This window comes from Vanellus vanellus, assembly GCF_965231255.1.
Source record: "Vanellus vanellus genome assembly, chromosome: 1".
In the NCBI taxonomy this organism is placed as follows: domain Eukaryota; kingdom Metazoa; phylum Chordata; class Aves; order Charadriiformes; family Charadriidae; genus Vanellus; species Vanellus vanellus.
This window is the reverse complement of record NC_138905.1, coordinates 164,216,494-164,237,346: the sequence shown is the minus strand read 5'-3', so window position 1 is coordinate 164,237,346 and position 20,853 is coordinate 164,216,494. Positions and strand designations below refer to the sequence as shown.

Below are 20,853 nucleotides of genomic sequence, written 5' to 3'. Positions count from 1 at the left end.
AATCAGTGGGAATCTGCAGGTTCTTACCTCCTTAGCACATTGCCGGGGTTGATGAACATGCAACTTGGTCAATTTGGTGCCATTGGAATAAGAAGAGGAAGAGACTGGGTGAATCACAGGTTGGTAGGGGTTGGAAGGGACATTTGGAGATCATACAGTCCAACCTACCTGCCAGAGCAGTTCACCTACAGCAGGTTGCACAGGATCACATCTAGGCAGGTTTTGAGTATCTCCAGAGAAGGAGACTCCACCACCTCTCTGGGCCACCTGTTCCAGTGCTCTGTCACCCTCAAAGTAAAGAAGTTTTTCCTCATGTTCAGATGGAATTTTCTGTGTTCCAGAGTTTGTGCCCATTGCCCCTTGTCCTGTCACTGGGCACCACTGAAGAGTCTGGCCCCATCTTCTTGACACCCACCCTTTAGATATTTATAAGTGTGGATGAGATCCCAACTCAGCCTCCTCTTCTCCAGGCTACGCAGACTCTCAGCATTTCCTCATAAGAGGTGCTCCAGTCCCTTGATCATCGTTGTAGCCCTCTGCTGTACCCTCCCCAGTAGTTCCTTGTCTTTCTTGAACCAGGGAGCCCAGAACTGGACACAGAACTCCAGATATGGCCTCACCAGGGCAGAGTAGAAAGGGAGGATGACCTCCCTTGACCTGCTGGCCATGCTATTTCTAATACACCCCAGGAGACCATTGGCCTTCTTGGCCACAAGGGCACATTGCTGCCTCGTGGTCAACTTGTTGTCCAGCAGGACTCCCAGGTCCCTCTCTGCAGAGCTGCTTTCCAGCAGGTCAGTTCCTAACCTGTGCTGGTGCATGGGGTTATTCTTCCCCAGATGCAGTACCCTACACTTGCCCTTGTTGAACTTCATTAGGTTCCTCTCCACCCAACTCTCCAGCCTGTCCAGGCCTTGCTGAATGGCTGCACAGTCTTCTGGTGTGTCAGCCACCCCTCCCAGTTTTGTGTCATCAGCAAGCTTGCTGAGGGTACACACCATGAAGTGAAAGCAAGCATGGGATTTGGGGAGGTGGGAGCAGGTACTAAGAAGTCAAAAACAGTCACTAGAGAGGGTCTTGCATGGCCTAAGAAGAATGCATGCACGAGAAGAACAACGCATACGTGATCGTGAGCAGTCCTGTGTATGGCAGGGACACCAAAGGTTGAGGCTGCAGCCTTTGGGGAGTTTTGTGGTAGGCAAGACAAGGCCCAGAGACAGTTCCTACATTCTGCATTAGCTGTGTGGCGCTGCGCTCCCACCCTGCCTCAGCGCTCAGCCCTGGGGGTGACAAGTCATCTCCAGGGGGTTGTTCTTGTTCCCTCCCGCTGGGCAGGGTGCCGGGGCACCTCTGGCTCCAGAATGGCTCCAAGCCACTGGGTTTCCAAAGGGAAGGAAAAACCCCAGGCAATAGCAGTGGGCCTGCTCTGCCAGTGACGTTCCTGAAGGGCTGACCAAATAAAAGCAGGCAATACTTAACAGCATTATTTTAGATAATCTTGAATTAGTTACAACAGTTCAAAAATTCAGCTAGTACTTTTTTTTTTTTTAGGCCAGTCCATAGAAATGTGATGGCTTTTGAGGGAATATTTGTACACAGATTCAATAAATGAGATTAGAGATTATGAATATCCAAAAAAGGCTTTCTAGATGGAGACCCTAAAATCAGACACAAACTCGTGTCTGTCTTGAGGTGTGAACTGATGGACCCTCAGAGTTTCAATACATTGGTTACTTTGGGACAAAGATGTAAATATAAAAAATGAATAGTCCTATTTATTAACAGGCACAGTATGATAGAAAAGGTCTTGTATCTGATACCATCTAAACTACATCAGAACTACAAAGCCATTCAAGGTTCTTTTTATTTTAGCTTATTCTTGCATTTCCTTTAAGTCAAAGCACTCTTGTGTTGTTTTAAGAAGGCCGCCAATACGGACAAGACAGAAATATGAAAGTACTTGCGCAAGGGCAGGTCAGTACTTTCCTCACCTTAGCTTGATGTCTGAATTTTTATTCCAGTTTTTGTGCTTTTATGTGAACTGAGACTCGACTCTAATAAAAAAAAACCCAAACCTTCCAAAATAGGAGGCATTTAATAATAACTAGTTCCATAGCTGAGGCCTTTTTTTCCTTTTCATTTGATGTTTATTGTAAACCATGTTAGAAACGTAACAATGCATGGAAATATTTTCTTTAAAATGTTCACAATTTTATATAAAGTTTATGATAAAATACAAGAAAATGTGCATTTAAAAATTTTATAAACTAATACTCCGGAGTAAATTCTGTTCATTGGTTAACAGGCTTCCTTGCCAGACCAGTTTCAATCTTTAATGTAAACATTAGAGGCAAAATCTTCACCTCAGTGAAATCAAAGAGACTTTCAACATTTGAGTTCATGAGAAAGAAGAATTAACTCTCAATTTCCAAACAGACATGGCCATTGATGTATATATGAATATTCTTGTTTCAAATTCAGGACTGAAAGACACAAAAGCTCTGTAAACACTATTCCTTGTTCATGACCGATATGAGAAACAAATAGGAACCACTTGATGTTTTCAACTACGTTGTCAACCCCAATAGCACCCGGTAGCAGTCCCTCCCCTCAGGAATGCAACAATTAGATATCTGAAGAATCACTCCAGTCTGTTACAGTGACTAAGCTGCTTTTTAACGTGCTTGTATTATCAGCTTCATGAGGGCCTGTTAAAATAAAAAAAAAAAATACTAAAAGTTATTAATAATATTTCGGGGATATTTTTACTTTGTGTTTATCGATGAGATAAAATTACATGCTGTGTGAGCAAACACCTGTGAACTTCAGGAAGTGCAGAATTTCAACCAGCAAGGAAATTACAAGTGTCAATAATATGAAGGCTGTTTCTGTCAGAGAATACAATGCAGAGTACAAGCAGTCAGTGTAGACATTACTTTCCCTTTAAGAAAACCCCGAAGTATCTTTATATAACTGACACAGCTTTAAGTCTACTAAAATGTTAGGGCTAGAAACTACTATATAAGTTCTATGTAAGATTGAGGCTATTACTTTAACAGTAGCTGAAATATTTATCTCAGCCTGGCAGGTCACTTAGATCTTGAACAAACCTGAAATTTTATTATTACTCTTAAGACAAAGTAGGAAAGTTTCCCTCCTCCCTTAAATTTGTCAAGGGATTAAAAAAAAATCCTGGATGATTGATTTTTAAGATGAGATTGAAGCCTGACAGTACTGCATGTTTCAAAAACTCAAATTTAAGTTTCTTGGCAGCTCTGCGTGTTCATGTGTGTGTGTCGTTTACGTATAAGTATATATCATAAGTATCATATATGATTTATATGACATAAACCCAAGCAGACAGTTTTTCTTACTTGTTGTTTTCTTACAAAATACCATATAGTGAATTGCAATGTGTAATACACTATACTTAAGTTCTCCTCTAGGTGTGTCAGTCACTTAAGGCTTATAATGTAGAAGTATGAATACGTTACCTTCCTCCTTTGGTACACTTCTCTTCGGAAGACCCCATGCATGTACCACAGATGCAGCATTTGACTCATTTTTCGGAACCGTTGATGCCTTCTGACCTCTATCATCTTTCATCAATAAAAAGTCTTCTACTGATGATATATCCCAATCATCTTCATCAACTTCTGTGAACTAATAGGGAGAAGAAGGAACATGTGTTTTTCCTGTCTGTTCGAGTTGTGCTGAGTTCTTCCATAAACTCAACAATGTGAAACTGCTGAAGAAAAATGCACTGGCATGTGGCCTGTATGACATCTAGCACCACAGTTTTAAAATCCACATAATCCAGTTACCTGAATTATATTAATTGCTTATCATAGTTCCTAAGCTAAAAGTGGTTTTCGTTTTTGGTTTTGTTTTTTTAAGTTAGGAACTGCAAAAGTTCAAAGTCCTAAGTTCTGCCAGTTTCATAACTGGCAGAAACCTATGTTTCCAGGTATTGCGTGTCTAACTTAAAAAAGGATTGTCTTTTCTGGGATGTTAGCTATTCCAATGAGATGGAAAGTCCTTTAGGCATTAAAATGTATATTACTTACATGAAAATAAAGACATGACATATTAGCAGTTTAGTTAGCTATATAAGCAGTCTGCATTCACACTAGAAAAATGTAATATTGCAATAAAGGCCTTTTCAATTTAAAGCTAAATTATTTAAAGAAAAAAATAAATAATGAAAGATAAAAAAAAAAAAATCACATGGTACTCAAAGTTAAAATATGTATTCCTCTTAAGACTCACTGTCAGCATATACAAGGATATTCTTAACTGAGTTGTGGATTGGCATAATGAGTTCCCAAAATAAGAGTCACGTCAAACAGATGAACCTGAAGGCAGCAAGTCCATGGTCTTTCTTATCTCATCTGTGTGAGAACTAAATATCTTCATTCAGCTTTTGAAAGAAGGGCTACAGCATTTCCCTGTTTGTCAATCAGATGTGGTTCAGTGGAATCAAGCCATTCTTAGAGAGCTTAACTGTGGAAAGTGAAAGACGGTTCTCACAAAGCCCAAACCTTATTTCACAGGAGTTTCTCAATATTACAGTAAGATATAGAACGCACTTCTATTGCAGAAGAGAAAGATTCAGATGCTATTAGAAAACCACGTAAGGTATGTACATACTAGAGAAAAATCAACAAATATGAACGTGTCATGTGTCTCGAAAGGGAAGAGACTGCAGTAATGCTCTATCTTGCAACATAATAGAATTTTAACATTGCAAACTGTTTTTCAAAAACTGACAGATCCACTCAGTGTGCTGTATTATTAACATACCAGGAATCAACATTTTGCTCTTTTAAATTATCTGTATTTGGAGGGCAGGGCGTGGTAATGGGAAAGTCAGTCACATATATTGAGAAATGCTGGAGGAAGAGTTTCTTCAAAGAGTCACAAAGTCTCAACAGATTTTTAAAGTACAAAATAGAGAGGAAAAAATGTCAACTTCAACCAGAATTCAGTTTTGATCCAGAGCATCCAGCTCTGTAGCCCCCAACATAGGAAAGACATGGACCTGTTGGAGCATGTCCAGAGGAGGGCCACAAAGATGATCCGAGGACTGGAGCACCTCTCCTATGAGGAGAGGCTGAGAGAGTTGGGGCTGTTCAGCCTGGAGAAGAGAAGGCTCCGGGGAGACCTTATTGCAGCCTTCCAGTACCTAAAGGGGGCCTACAGGAGAGCTGGGGAAGGACTTTTTACAAGGGCGTGTAGCGATAGGACGAGGGGGAATGGCTTTAAACTGGAAGAGGGGAGAATTAGATTAAATATTAGGAAGAAATTTTTCACAATGAGGGTGGTGAGGCACTGGAACAGGTTGCCCAGGGAAATTGTGGGGGCCCCATCCCTGGTGGTGTTCAAGGCCAGGCTGGATGGGGCTTTGAGCAACCTGGTCTAGTGGGAGGTGTCCCTGCCTATGGCAGGTGGGTTGGAACTCGATGACCTTCAAAGTCCATTCCAACCTAAACCATTCTATGATTCTGTAAGTGTAAATACACAGCACCAATCAAAACTGCTATGCAGTATTATTAACTCAAAGACTTACTCCTCCAAAGAAATACCATAATCCATACAATGTCTGGTACAGGTGAACACGCAGGTAATACAGCTTCAGGTAAGCACAAAATGATTTTTCTCCAAAATGTTTATTAAGTAACTTCTGTAAAATATGACCTTGATAAAATATACGACAATGGGATGCCTTCTAAATGATTTTTGGCATTGTGGGTTTTAAGAATGGCCATAGCAGCTATTGAGCTATTAGTATTTCAGCTAATAAAAAAATTTGGATTTTCAGAGAAACCATCATTCCAGTGGCATTTTGTGCTTATGTCTTTGGGCACCTTTGAAAATCCCTACTAAAATTTAAAAAATTAACTGGAACTATATGCCTACTTTTAAACATGCAAATATGGACATGAATATATGCATATTCATATATAATTAGCAAAAAATACAAGACGGTGTGTTGTTCTGTAAAGATTCCAGAAATAGAGTAGCAACACCTGGCCTGGGTTCATAACCTCATTTCAAACTCATCACGTCCATACAGCAACACGCCACTGTGTTAATGCATCAGGGACACGATGTATTCTAAATGAATTATAGCAAAAGTATTTTCCACGGAATTGTGGAATGGTTTAGGTTGGAAGGGACCTTAAAGATCATCTAGTTCCAACCCCCCTGCCATGGGCAGGGACACCTTCCACTAGATCAGGTTGCTCAAAGCCCCGTCCAACCTGACCTTGAACACTTCAAATGATGGGGCATCCACAACTTCTCTGGGCAACCTGCTACAGTGTCTCACCACTCTCATCATAAAACATTTCCTCCTTATATCCAATCTAAACCTACTCTCAGTTTAAAACCATTGGCTTTTGTCCTATCACTAAAGGCCTTGGTAAAAAGTCTTTCTCTGTCTTATAAGCCCCCTTTATATTTTCAAAGGTCCAATAAGGTCTCCCCAGAGCCTTCTCACCTCCAGGCTGAACAACCCCAACTCCCTCAGCCTTTCCTCATAGGAGAGGTATTCCAGCTTTCTGACCATTTTTGTGGCTCTCCTCTGCTCTAACAGATCCATGTCTTTCTTGTAGTGGGGACCCCAGAACTGGATGCAGTACTCCAACTGGGGTCTCATGAGAACACAGGGGAAGAATCACCTCCCTCGACCTGCTGGTTGGTTCTCATTATACAGCCCAGGATATGATTGTCTTTCTGGTCAGCAAGCACACATTGCCAGTTTATGTCCAATTTTTCATCCACCAGTATCCCCCAGTCCTTCTCCACGGGGCTGCTCTCAATGCATTCATCCCCCAGTCTGTACTGATATTGGGGATTACCTCAACCCAGGTGCAGGACCTTGCACTTGACCTTGTTGAACTTCATGAGGTTCACCTGGGCCCACTCCTCAAGCATGTCAAGGTCCCTCTGGATGGCATCCCTTCGCTCAAGTGCATCAACAGCTTGGTGTCATCTGCAAACTTGCACTCAATACCCTTGGTCATTAATAAAGATATTGAACAGTACTGGTCCCAGTACAGACCCTTGAGGGACATCACTCATTCCTGGTTTCCACTTGGACATTGAGGCATTGAGTGTAACTCCTTGGATGCAGCCATCCAGCCAGTTCCTTATCCATCTAACAGTCCATCCATCAAACCCATATCTCTCCAATTTAGAGGTAAGAATGTTGTGGGAGACAGTATCAAATGCCTTACAAAGTCCAGGTAGCTGACATCCGTAGCTCTTCCCTTGTCCACTGATGCAGTCACTTCATCGTAAAAGGCCACTAGAATAGTCAGGCAGGATTTGCCCTTGGTGAAGCCACGTTGGCTGTATCGAATCACTTCCCTGTCTTCTACGTGTTTCGACATATCTTCCAGGAGGATCTGTTCCATGATCTTACCAGGCACTGAGGTGAAGCTGACTGGGCGGTAGTTCCCAAGGTCCTCCTTTTTAAAACTGGGTTTGATGTTTCCCTTTTTTCAGTCAGGGACTTCACCTGACTGCCATGACTTTTCAAATATGACGGCGAGCGGCTTGGCAACTATATCAGCTATTTTCCTTAGGACCCTGGGCGGCATCTTGTCAGGTCCCCATGGATTTATGTATGTTCAGGTTCCTCTGGTGGTCTCAAACCTGATCTTCTCCCATGATGGGAGGGACTTCATTTCCCCAGTCCCTGCCTTGAGGTTCAGGGGCTTGAGAGATGTGAGAAGAGAGGTTACCAGTGACAACTGAGGCATCTTTAAAACATAGACTGTAAGGTTTATTTTGCTACAGCTTTTTGCTCTTGAAGCTGAAATTCCTTAACACAGTGGCTAGATGTCTATACATTTTTACAAAATGTAACAACACCTAAATTTAACTATGAACATTTTACAGTCTTCTGACATTGCAGAGATTTTGAAAGTAACATTTGGACAGAAAATTACACTGAAATAGTCATAGAATCATAGAATGGTTTAGGTTGGAAAGGACCTCGAAGGTCATCAAGTTCCAACCCCCCTGATATAGGCAGGGACAACTCCCACTAGACCCGGTTGCCCAAGGCCACGTCCAGCCTGGCCTTGAACACCTCCAGGGATGGGGCCTCAACAACCCCTCTGGGCAACCTGTTCCAGTGCCTCACCACACTCAAAGTGAAAAATTTCTTCCTAATGTTTAATCTAAGCCTGCCCTCTTCCAGTTTAAAGCCATGCCCCCTCATCCTATCACTACATGCTCTAGTAAAAAGTCATGTCTGAGTTGATAATTTTGAGTGTGATGTGATTTGCAGCTCCCACACTGTCAATGGACAAGTTAGGTGTCACCAGTGGCAATTAAAAGCACACAGGTTAAATGTGATTACCCTACCATTACAGCTAAAGTTGATTAAGACAATCACCTCTTTCTGGAAACTGAAATAGAATTGTCACTGTTTCTGGGAGGAGTGATAAATCTCAGATTTAACTGCTAGCCAAGAAGCTCTAAGGTAGCAGTTTTATTATGGATAAGAAGATTTTCAGTAATTATTTGTTTATTTAGAGAAAAAATATTTTATTGAATGCTAGAACTAGCGTCTGGCTGTCTACTTCAGTCTAATAACAATGACTAAAACTGGAACAAACAGCACTATCTGCTGATGACTTCTGATTTGGAGTTTTGTTCTTTTAAAAAATTGTTCAAGCAAAGACCAATTTGCACCAAAGTGGCTTACCAGTTATAAAATTTTAAACTGAGGGGAAGACTGGGACCTTAGGAGCTTGAGGGGTAAAGAATAAGTTCTGTTAGTATTCTGATTGTGAACGTATGGCATACTCAATGGACAGACATGAGTGCTAGATCTGATATAGTCTGAAAACAGTATATGATTATAAATAGATGAAGCAGAACAAAGACCATATTCAGAAATGGAATTTGTCCCCTCGTTAAGATGTATTTAAAAGTTCCGTATCAGATAAAACTCTAGAAATAAAAATATTCTAAAATAAAAGATAAGCAAATTCATTTTTCCTCCATCAAACCAAGATACTAGGAAAGCGAGTAAAAAAGGGCTGCCTCTATGCTGCTACAATAGGAGATAAAACTGATACCAATTGTGCCCCAACTTTGGGCTAGCTGTGGTGATCCAAACCAGTCACGGCATAAGCTAATAAGCAGCGTGGATGAAGAGGTACTTGGCACAGCTCACTCACTAGCACATTTCTGTATACCACTGCAGACATACCCAAAAAGACTACTTAGCTGGAATTCCAAAACTGTCTTTGAGAATTAAGTTCTTCACTGCATCAAGATGGTTTCAGCATGAAAAAAAAAAAAAAGTAACATACATATCTAGTTCAATTACTTAATGAAATATTAGTGACTATTAAAAGTGATACCTTCAGTTCTTGCACCTCTTCTTTCTTAATAAATGCCTGTGCAACATTAATCCCTCCAGCTGGTTTGTTCTTATTTCCATGGTTAGAAAGACTCTTTCCAACTTGTTCGGTCAGTTTTTGAATAACTGTTCCTAAAGTTAATAAAAAAAATATATTAACACTTTCCATTCACAAGTAAGGGGCTTTACTGTAAACCCTCTAGAAATCTTTCACAAAGTAAAAATAAGTAAAAGGCTAAGAGTGTTTTAGACAGAAGTCTCCCTGAAGCACAGATTATTTCTTTTTCTGCATTTATCTAAAACAGCATGATACACATCTAATTTGAATTGACATCTCTAAGTACTATATTAATATAAATACATTAGCAAAACCATAAAGTGCACGTAAATACACATACACTCAAGACTAGACAGTCTCCCTTCATTATGTTTTCTAACATAGAAATATTATCAGGAAATGCAAATTCATGTACAGCTGTTACAACGTGCATATACAAAAGTAGTGAAAAAACCTTTTGAAGTTTTGGCAGGTGTTCCACTTTCTTCAATTTCACTTTCCTCCGTCCCATCCATATCGCTTTTGCCAGAAGTCTTCTGAAAAGCACTGACTTTGCTGCTTGATGTTTTTGATGGCTTTTGCAATAATTCTGGTGATATGTAACACTGCTTAATATCATCTTCATCTGCTTCTTCCTCTGAACTGAATGGTGGAGTTCTAAGCAAAAACACATACAACCCGAGGACTTACTGGGTTTCACTGACTGAATTGATATATACATATTTAAGCTTACTGGAATGGAAAGTACAAGCAACGTGCATTTTTCTTATGTGAAAAAAAAAAGGGAGCTCCCATAAATTCTAAGTATCCATAAAACTCTTTAAAAGAAATCATGCTACTAAGTAAACTCTGAAAGTTATGACAAAATGATCTCTTATGTAGACATGATTATTTCCATTTATGCAACTATCTTAACAAAACAACAGACCAATATATAACAAGTCTTGCCAGGCAAACAAAGATAGGCTTTTGTGGATCAGCAGGGAGAGAAAAATTCAGAGTCATGCAATCTGCAGCACAGAAAGTCTGTATTGATATTCTGTTAGATGAAAATAATTTAGGAATTTTTCAGTGCAGGAAATTACAAAGTAATGTGCCTCATGTGAGCAAAATCTGGAATATTGTGTTTAATTTGGGTCACAGTAAAAAAATATCAATAAACTGAAAAAATAAAGTCACAAAGGTCTATAAATGTTTTTAACTGGCTCAGAAAAAGCATCTGAGAATGAAACTAAAGGAAGTGATACTATCCGATTTTACTGAATGTCCCTCTCTGGTTCACAACAAAGAATACACCTGCTGAAAGGAGAACATACTATCTTTCAAGAATCATAATAACAGACTCAAATGGAATAATACTTTAAAACAAAATATTAAATATACAGTCCAGAAAGTGTTTGTAATTTCAGCTTAATAATAGCTTTTGCATGGCAAGCAAGTGAATATTCAGTCACTAAATATGTTTTCTTCAAAAATACAAGGGAACAAAGCATACGTGATACTAGATGTCTTTCTGGCAACTCCATTTCCAAAAAGCTTCCTGGATCTAAAAATAACAACACAAGTTATTTTAAGACTGACAGTCAACTAAGTAGGCATAAAGTTTATATAGAAGTAATGTGAACTCTTTGCTCAATTCTTACAATATTCGCAGGAAATGTTCACGTTAAAAAAAAAAAAAACAAAACACAAAAACCCCAAATCCATATGATTGTTACCTGAGGTACGAGTACTATGAGAATAGCATCTCTTACTTTGGTGTAGATGTATTCTCAGCAATGGCTGTTCTTTGTTCAGCTGGGCGGACAGCTGTGGAAGACCGTTTCACTGGTTTTCGTGGTGTGGTAGATGAGGAAATTCCCAACTGACTGAACTTCTGTTTATCTACAAGAGACGTTATCTATCTAATTATTTGAAACAATGTCTGGTATCTTTCATATTTCATTCCCCAAATTAAAGATGTCTCTGCTGCAGATTATAGTTTTACTAAAAGCAGTTTTACTTCAAAGCAGTTCAGAGTTACCATGTAGATTGCCAATTTAGGAGCTAAGATTTATGCACTTAAACACAATATCAAGAACCCTTTAAAGGAAACTGTTTAGTTCGCCATAACTACATAGAATAATTATGTGAAAAATTATGAAAGCAGATACACAGAAGTGTTTCTAAATAAAACCTTAAGTACCAGTTATGAAATGTAAGAAAACAAGAAAATTTTTTTAACCTTCTGAAGGAAGCTGAGGACAGGAAACAGTTCTATTACAAGATGACGATTTCTCTTCAACCCTAAAGCTAACTTGGCGTTCAAGGTGCTCTCGAATTCGCTGAATGTCAGGCTCTTGCTTCTGTTTGAATTCTCTAGCAGATTCAATAGCACGCAAAATTTTATTTAAGCGATCATTTGGGATACCGCGAACACCCTAAGAAAACAAATTGTATCATAAACACAGGGGCTATTATATCTGGGATTTATATCCTACAATCATATACGCTCTTTTAAACTTCAAATATCACAAAGCTTGTAGAAAAATCACAAAAGTTGGTAACACTGCTCACATGTGTAGCCATATCCTCCACAGCTCTAATTTGATGGACATCCCCTTAGGTTAATGAATTGCACTTATTTAAAACGTGGAAATTTAGCTTTGAACTTTATAGGCTGAGGGCTGAGGTACAGGAGTGAAAGAGAACAACAAAAGAGTGGGACAAAGATTACCCCTCTTTTCAATAACTCAAAATAATCTTACTGCTTTAATTCCCAAGGATTCCAGCTTCTCCTCCAGGGCTTGCTCCAAAACAACTCGTAATTCTTTAGTTAAAGAAGGATCAGTCTTCAAAGCATTTATTAAATAGTGGTTACTTCTACCTGTTTTATGATCGCCTTTCTCAATTTCTGAAATAAGAATGCAAAAATGCATTTAAGAGACATTTGAAAAATTCACAGTACGTAAGACAATTAAAAACTGCACCGAAGCATGCATCTTTTAGAAACACCACAGACATACATATGCACTTTTTGTCCACACAGAGTTGTATTCTTTTGAAAATCTTGGGCTAGCTTACAAAAGTCAACTCACTTGGAATCTATAACTCAGTACCTTGTACTCATAAGTATCTTTTATTTTCGTTACAGAATCACTATAAAGATATATGCCTGAATACTTAGCAACAAAGATCTTTACTTTTAGAACTGTACTTGGAAACTTCTGATAAAGAAAGATATTCTTCTGATATTTAAGTTCTCTAAACATGGTATCTCAAACCAAAGCTGAACTCTAGCAGGAATTAAACAGGAATATGACAAAATTGTTCTCAAGAAAAGCTTCAAACAATGTAATGTCCTCTGATAAGAAAAAAACCCACCCTACTGAAATCAAATCTTTGAAAAGTTGTAGCACTTTCAAAAGTCTTGGTAAAGACAGAACCTTAGTCTGAGGCAGACCATTTCACAGAATATACATGATGGATAATACTTAACTTCAGACCTCTTTCAAGGACAAAGTTCAGTGTCAGGTTTTCTCCTATGCAGGTCTATGACATCATACGTACTTAAAAGCAGACAAAGAAGTTTCTATCTCTTTCCCTTACTTTAAGTGTCAGTAGTGACATGAACTTTATGCAAGAAATAATCATCTGGATGGATTCTTCCATCTGACATTTAAGCTAGCCCAAAGTATTATAGGGTCATACAAGGAAGTAAAGAAGCAAAACACACCCATTTGGAACCTGCCTATGAAGTGTCTCTGGCAAGACAAAGTTTTACCGAATGTCACTTAGACCAAGTGAACCAATGATCTGTGGGACCGTGGTAGCTGCTTCTGTCTGGCAGTGGTCAGCAAAGCTGGCAAAGCATACATAGAGGGATATACAACATCCCAGGAAGGCAGGCTGTAAACCACACTCCCAAATTCGCCCCCTGAAATAAAACGTAAACCTTGGGCAGGAGTTTTGTCTCTTTCCAGTATGACTTACAGGGCAGCAGAGTCATTTACCAGCCCACAGACAAAAGTATAAATGATGGAATTATTCCAAATTGTGACTTTCCAATATTTTCTTTCAAAAAAAAAACAAACCCAAACAACAAAACCCAAAGCACCACTTTTCCTATTTTTAAACAATGATTGCTTAAAAAGCAGTTCCATTTAGTTTTCAGTTTTCTTTAAGGGAAAGATAAGGATCCCGATGAGGACCCAAAAAAAGCGTCATGATACACAAATGATATTTAGGTTGTGTTGAGGAAGTGGCTTCCAATGGATCCTGGAAAGAACTATAGGTAATGAAAACTGAAAGAGTCCGGCTACCATAATAAGAGATCTGTGTTGAAGAGGACAGAACCTGGCTGAAATCTTAACTACCTTTGGGAACTGTGTGGAGAACTCAGTCCCTGACAGAAGTGGGATTAAAAGTGATTTGGCTGGAGAGCTGAGTCCTAGAAGAGGCAAACTATTGGTCAGTGTGGAAAGATAGTGTTATCAGACCATCCTCTGTCAGGAAAAGGTGCACTATCTAGTATGGAATCCTCCCAGAAATCCAGATATGAGATATTTTAAAGTGGAAGGCTCCAGGGAGCCTTCTGAAAATCCTGTCCCTTTCAGATGTTAATCCTTACAATAAAAGAAACCCATCGAAAATAGTTTTTAAATTCATAATTACTACATACTAATATAGGTAACAAGACTATCCAGCATTATCCCAATTAATGACAATATTAATTCTTGCTAATTAACTCAAGCCAAATCCTCTTTGCTGGAGCCAACTATTTAAGGAACTGTTTTCTTAATTCCTTATTTTCAAAAAAAAAAAAAAAAAAGAAGCACCCTCAACACTTGATTTGACAACTTTGGAGACAAGGGACCTTAAGACTGGTCCACTGTTGCAGCTCCTACATAATCCTATGAAATAATCCGCCAAGTCAAGAATTTTCACACTCTCCCTTGCAAATGGCTGTCATGGAAAACAAAAAAAATCTTGGTCTGGCTTTTCAGACTGCATTCTTTCTTTCTCTCTCTTGTACTGCAGGCCATGCCTTTAGGCACAGCAGAAGAATCAAAGACAATCCATCAAGAGAGAAGATGGCAAGCAAGAGAAATAGCAGAAAGAACGGCAAAAATGCAAGCAGTTTCTATTTCAGATTGTTCACAGTCACTGGATTTTCCCTGGGGAAACCTCTCACGTATGCACAGATGTATTCAGACGACAATTCTGTTTTCAAAACAGCATCATTCCTTCAAATTTTAAACTCACTGGCTATAAGGTTCAAGACTGATTTTGATTTTTGCACAGATTGTACAGATTTGTACAAATTTTGTACAGATTATTATGCTATTCAATTATTTGGTGTTTCATCTAAAGTACTGTAAGCCTTCTTCAGGAGAACAGCATGCAGGATGAAGCAGTGCTTCCTCTTCTGTCACTGTAAATGTGGCCTTCTCCAAGTTCTCCTCAAACAAAGCACAAGAACAGCTGCCAGCACTGGGCTACATGATTTCATTAAGAATTGCACAAGCCTGGCTGGAGCTGTGGTTGCTTAGAGGTAGGTGTAACTTTGATTACTTGCAAAAGTATCTTTGGTGCATCTATGAGAGTAGCCAGCTTCAACCTGCACCAACTTCATTCTTCTATACGAACTCTTTATCCTCTTACACAGAGTTTGAACAAGAAGTGAGCATACATTGCAATAGCGTCAGCACCAAAAATTCCCTGGTAAGGGGGTATTCCCCATCAAACGTTTTCGCTCTGCCTAGCTCAAGTGCCTTCAGACATACGGAATATGCCTGCTTTAAAGAGTTAGCCAGCTTTCCATAAAAATATTGAACTTGGATAAGGAAATCATAATATTTACAAGAACCAATAGCAAACAGGAGACTGACACAAAGAATGTTCCCACCCAAATCACATAAGCATACTCAAATACAATGAAAAAATACTGTAGGTATCAAACAATATTTACATTTTTATTTTCAAAAAAACACATGCCACTACATTTTGAGCTGAATCAACCATTACCTTTCTCCTCTTCTGAAAGCTCCTCTATGGGCTCCAGCATATGCACCAAGGGTGCCTGCTCTAATAACGAGGAAGAACAGGAACACCAGACAAACAGGACAGAAGAAGGTCAAGGTCCAGAGTGGGAAAGTTAGGCAAAAAACCACACTTATGTCAATCTTCCTGATTGCTGACAACCTGCTTAACAGTCACAAACCCAGTGCAACGTGACTCTTCACTGCCCTGGTGGTACATTTTTTTTGTAGAGGAGACCCTAATACAACAGTCACTTCAGGAGCGATTCAGTTGCCCAAATGCGGGTGTCTAGTGTAATCTCAGACATATCAGAGTTTTAAGCCATCACAACTACAGAAAAACCCGTGCCCTTCTGGAATGGCACCCAGAGGCCAGGTGGAATGTTTTTAAGCATCTGCAATGACAAGGCCACCTAGGATTAAGTAAATCAATACTGTCATTCATTTCTCATAAGGTGCATTTTAATATTATTTATGTGCAATTTGATACTAAAGTTTACACAAGGCAAGTAAAATGGACATAGAAATCCTCAAAAATATATGGAAAAAGTATGTTAACTCATTATTCCAGAGAATTATTGAGTCCATACATGCAAGACAGAATTTTTATATATATATGATAATTTCCAGTAAAACCAATTTAAAAAACCTTCAATCACTCCAATATAGTGAAATACAGTATTATCACGTGCTTTAAAGAAATCTTGAAACATCCTCTGCTGAAAACAGCTTCCTAAACATATTGAAATTATCGTTCTGTAGGCTGTCAGGTACAATTTGCTTTATATAAATGAAGCCAGAGTACGGTTTATTTACTACTTTATAGACTTCAGATATAAGCATTTTCATGCATCTCTTATATGTAGACTAATAAAAATTCAGGTTTCAAAAATGTTAATAGGCAATTTCCATAAATTCGTTTCAATGAAAACTAGAATTTTAGTTTACTCTAGGGTTTATGATAAAAACAGAGAAACATGCAAGCTATACTTTCAGCATTCAACTACTGGCAGTATAGGAGAAAACAATTTATCGGCCAATATTTTGGGCCAACATACATTTGCCCCAGCTTTCACAAGAAACCTTTGGCACTATAAATCTTGTTACTCTGTATGGGTAGAAGGGGAGGAAGTGATGTTGCAGTAAAGATGCCTGCTCTTCAGCATTTCTCGTACAATTAGGTACAAACATGGATGCACAGTGATGGGTAATCACAATTAAATGAGCACTTGGAGCTAACTGACACTTACTGTCACATGTCCAATATTCCCCATGTAAAGGGGACTAAAACATGTTGTAAATGCTTGGGTATGGCTGCTGCTCTCTTCGTGCTTTCCGTGCTTGCAGTTCTATTTAGCTGCTCACCTGCTTTTCCAAGCAGGTTACAAGACTTAAGATTTGCTCCCATATAATTTGCACTAAATAAAAAGTTTTAAAACAATGCTTCTTACACCATTACAAGATGCTAACAAGATGCAAATGTCAATATATTTTATGGAAACACTGAAAAGAAAAACTCTGAGAGACTGACTGAAAAAGTCTCTAAGACTGTAAAATTTAACAGTGGCCAGAGCGTTCCTGGGCACTGGAACATGATCCCCCACACTATTGCTCCTGGCACAACTGTTGCCCTGCACCAACTAACATTCTCCAAAACAATGTTCAGACACAGCTTGGGATCATTCCCAAAAGCCTGCAGTGAGCCTGTTTTGGAGGGCAGAGCTTGAAGCACAGATGAGATGTTCTGGGGGAATTTAATTTAGCTGCATTGAGGCCTCTGAGTTTCTTGGCTGGACGTACTAGACAGTAAGCCAGTTGCTGTGTAATTGGATTTAATCTATACTTGTTTTACCTGTACTTTACTCAAATGCAATCTGCTTAAAGGAGCTGACTCATCTCTGCACAAGCCCTTGTCAAGTAACTTAATTTAACAGGAAAAGCCCACTCCCTACAACTCAGACCTGAAAATAAACTGCTGATCTGGCATAAAAGTACATGCTTCTCTTCCTCAGTATACTAGAAGCAGAGGAAGTTAAAATCAGCAAAAGAATAGTTGCAAGAGCAAACCCAAAATCTATTACTGTTTCATGTAATACTGTTGTTCATTGCATGATGACAGAGGAAATCTAATGGTAAGGCATGAAGGAGTGCAACATCTGGGAACACCAACTTCTCCAACATAAACGGGCCTTTCCCTTCTCTTTACCTTATATATATTCTAAGAGGTATTTCTTAAACATCATGTTGGAATCAAATGGAAGAAAAAGTGGCATGGTTCACCACTCCTCTGGTTTATAGACACGTGTGGAGATCTCCCCCCTTAAGGAGCCCTCTCCTTGTGTTTACCAGAGATGTGCTGCTTCTAGCCATCTGATCAGACCTCTCAGCTCTTATCTTTGTGCACATTCTTGAAATCAGCAGCATCTAAATATTACCAAGCTTATTTCTAGGAATCATTTAAATCTGACTACCCAACTAGATATCAAATCTGTACAAAGCAGTCTTTGCTAACTTCAAATCTAAAACAATGCTGCTGATGCAGACTGAAATCTTAACTCCTCTGAATTATTGTAACTTTGTCTAGTTCATCTGACCTTTTTGCCCAAAATCCCAACAAGCCACAGTCCAATGTTAGCCTTAAACAAGTAATCACTACAACTTCTGACCTAAGTAGAGCCAGTTACCCTCCTCTCAATTATCAGTCCTAAATCTAGTTCAGCTGACGCCAAGCAGACACTGCTCTATATCAACATCTTCAACATCAGACCTTGCTGGCCAGGACCTTACTCCTAGCTTTCATCGTAGCCTAAGTGTTGAACCTAGCCAGACTGCTATCTTCCCTTTTGGACTCACACCTAGATATAAATTACCTGCTCCTAGTCACTTCTCTGTTCCCCATTCCAGATGAATACCCAAACTGTGTCCTTGCCTTACTGGAAGTGGATCCCAGCAGGCTGAAGCAAGGCAGGAGGCAGACTGGACTACCAGAGTACTGGTAGAACTGGTGATTACATCAGTCTTGCAGTTCAGATGCAACCTTAATTATACTTTCTTCATTGACACAACTGGAACCCTGGCTCTCATCTCCACCCCTTTTTCTTGGCTATGAAAGGGAGATAAATTTCAACTTCATACTTAAACCTATTCAGACGTGCTCTGCTGCTGCTACCTTGCTTAACTGATCCTTCTTAATGCAACCGTAACTCTCGTTTGCCAATCGATACCAGTTTAAGCCTAATCCTAATGCTAACCCTAACTCAAGCTCAGTGTTCCATGTAAAACCTTTTCTCTGGGTGACACCAGCCCTTTGCAGACCCTGCCATAAATCATCTGCTGCTGTTGGCACGAACTCCAAACCTAATTCATTCGGTCCTCCCCAACAGTCCCACACCTGACCCTAACCAAACAGTACAATTGCTAAATCCTATAGCTAGCACAGTGGCAAATTCTCGACACATCCTCACCGTATGTCATCAGTCAGCCTCAGTTCCAAACCTAACCCTCAGAAGAATGGTTCCTGTCAGCCTTAGGCTTGAACCTAGCTTCCAACACCAGTTTCAATGCAGGCCGGTCATATTCATATCTCACTGGCCTGAATCCAGCCATATTAATACTAGTCATCATGAAGGCCAGCAACCTGAAGATGACTTCCACAATGATGTGTCTGTCATGCCACATCGTCCAGAATATCTTCTTTGCCAGGTACTATGTGTGGAGAGATAGACGTATCAAAAGTACAGTTTGCCTTAATTTCTTCAGTGGATAATTATACTACTGAAAAATTATGTGCGTGCATACTTCGACAAATCATTGAATATCGGTTTTAAATAATATTTGAAGACAATTTCTATGTAGGTGGAATAGGAAAATATGTCTAACAATAATGAAAAATTCAGGCTGTGTATATTTCAAGCATATCATATATTGTTTGTCTGTTCTTATCTACTAGTTTAAAATACCCTAATATTCTGACAGCACTATTGGAAAAGCAGTCTTCTGGCCAATATTTAAAGGAGAAATACTGTCTATTTACTCTGAAATATGAAATGCTAAAGTACTTTTGGCCTGAACAGAACTGTTACAATTATCTATAGCAGAGTATCACCTACAGTAAGAACTTTGCACTTGCAATATGAAAACCAAGGATGAAATGTAAAGCTTGTTTGCTGTCAATTGCTGCAATTCTTAAAGGCATAAGGAATGTAAGCCATGGCTATAGTCATTACGTACTCCTTTAATTTATACTCAAATTTCACATTCAAAGACCTGCCACACTTAATCTGTGATACCTGTAATTTTGACTGTCAACTTCGAATCAATGCACTTCATATATTTTTCTAACTAATCGATAGGAAGCCATATACTGCACATAAGCAGTATAAATATTATTTTTAACCCAATATTCTTAAATACGATAAATTTTTGACACTTACCTGAGGCCTCTAAGTTAGGAGCCTAGCCATCTCAGACTCCTCCTACATTCAACGAAGAGACACGGGCAGCTTCAAAGAGCAATTCAGATCTTAGTTCAGCTGAACCAAACTCTGAAAGTGCCCCTTTTCTCTGTTAACTGGCTAGGAAGACTACGTTGACTAAATTTTCCTCAGATGCTTCTGTTATGTCCCTACTGATAGCTGGGCCTTAGTCCACACCACATTTGAAGACCAAGTCATAGGTTTTAATGGACAATCTAGTTAAGATCTTTGATTTTTAACTACTGTCTTCAATTCCACCTAGTACTCTTGACCTAACAAAGATTAAATATTGAACAAGTATCAACATTTCAAGAGTAAAACAGGAGCCAAAGTCTGATTTTAAAATATGATTTTAAAACATCATAATTAATCCATTGCCTTTTTGTGAGACTTAAGTAATCTTTGAAGATAAGATTTAAGATATATCTGCACAAAACCTTACAGCTAGCTCAGAAACTGAGAGAAGAATGGTGAGCCAGGATGGCGTTCAAGTCAGACTATTAGCTCTCCCAAGAAATCAGGAACATGAACAAAAAAGCACCAGGCTAACACAGTTATTCCACTACTTTACACCTAAGATACCTCATTTGTAATTTGGGTATCTTTTCATAGTGCAGATTTAAGATGTGCAGAACTAATCTTAGGATGCAAAAGCTTCCAGGCAACTTTGAAAAGTGTACTTAAGTTCACATAAGAGAACCTTTTCCAGAATTAATTTTCTTTCAAACAGAAAAAAAGAAAGAAAAGGAAGATACTCCATATGCAGGCAATTGTTTGGTAGGAAAGCTCCTGTGATTTCAGAGATGCTCTGTGCTAAATAAATTTGTCTACAGAAGTTACCAGCAAGCACTTCCATTTTCGTAATGGCATGAGATGCAGCCATGATGTCTTAATTCAGTATGTAAGTCAATCCCT

General features: G+C 39.1%; 1 protein-coding gene across 1 annotated transcript in view; it reads right to left on the bottom strand.

Moving 5' to 3' along the window:
• Positions 1 to 2,178: 2,178 nt before the first annotated feature.
• DZIP1 (DAZ interacting zinc finger protein 1) overlaps positions 2,179 to 20,853 on the bottom strand; it is a 37,750-nt gene continuing 19,075 nt past the window's right edge. The window contains exons 11-19 of the mRNA XM_082498223.1: positions 15,450 to 15,509; positions 12,191 to 12,336; positions 11,668 to 11,863; positions 11,198 to 11,327; positions 10,939 to 10,989; positions 9,898 to 10,100; positions 9,387 to 9,517; positions 3,495 to 3,663; positions 2,179 to 2,708 (exon numbers count right to left, since the gene is read on the bottom strand). Of these exons, the coding sequence (XP_082354349.1) occupies positions 2,626 to 2,708; positions 3,495 to 3,663; positions 9,387 to 9,517; positions 9,898 to 10,100; positions 10,939 to 10,989; positions 11,198 to 11,327; positions 11,668 to 11,863; positions 12,191 to 12,336; positions 15,450 to 15,509 (1,169 nt within the window). The 3' untranslated portion in view covers positions 2,179 to 2,625. The remainder of the gene's footprint in view (positions 2,709 to 3,494; positions 3,664 to 9,386; positions 9,518 to 9,897; positions 10,101 to 10,938; positions 10,990 to 11,197; positions 11,328 to 11,667; positions 11,864 to 12,190; positions 12,337 to 15,449; positions 15,510 to 20,853) is intronic.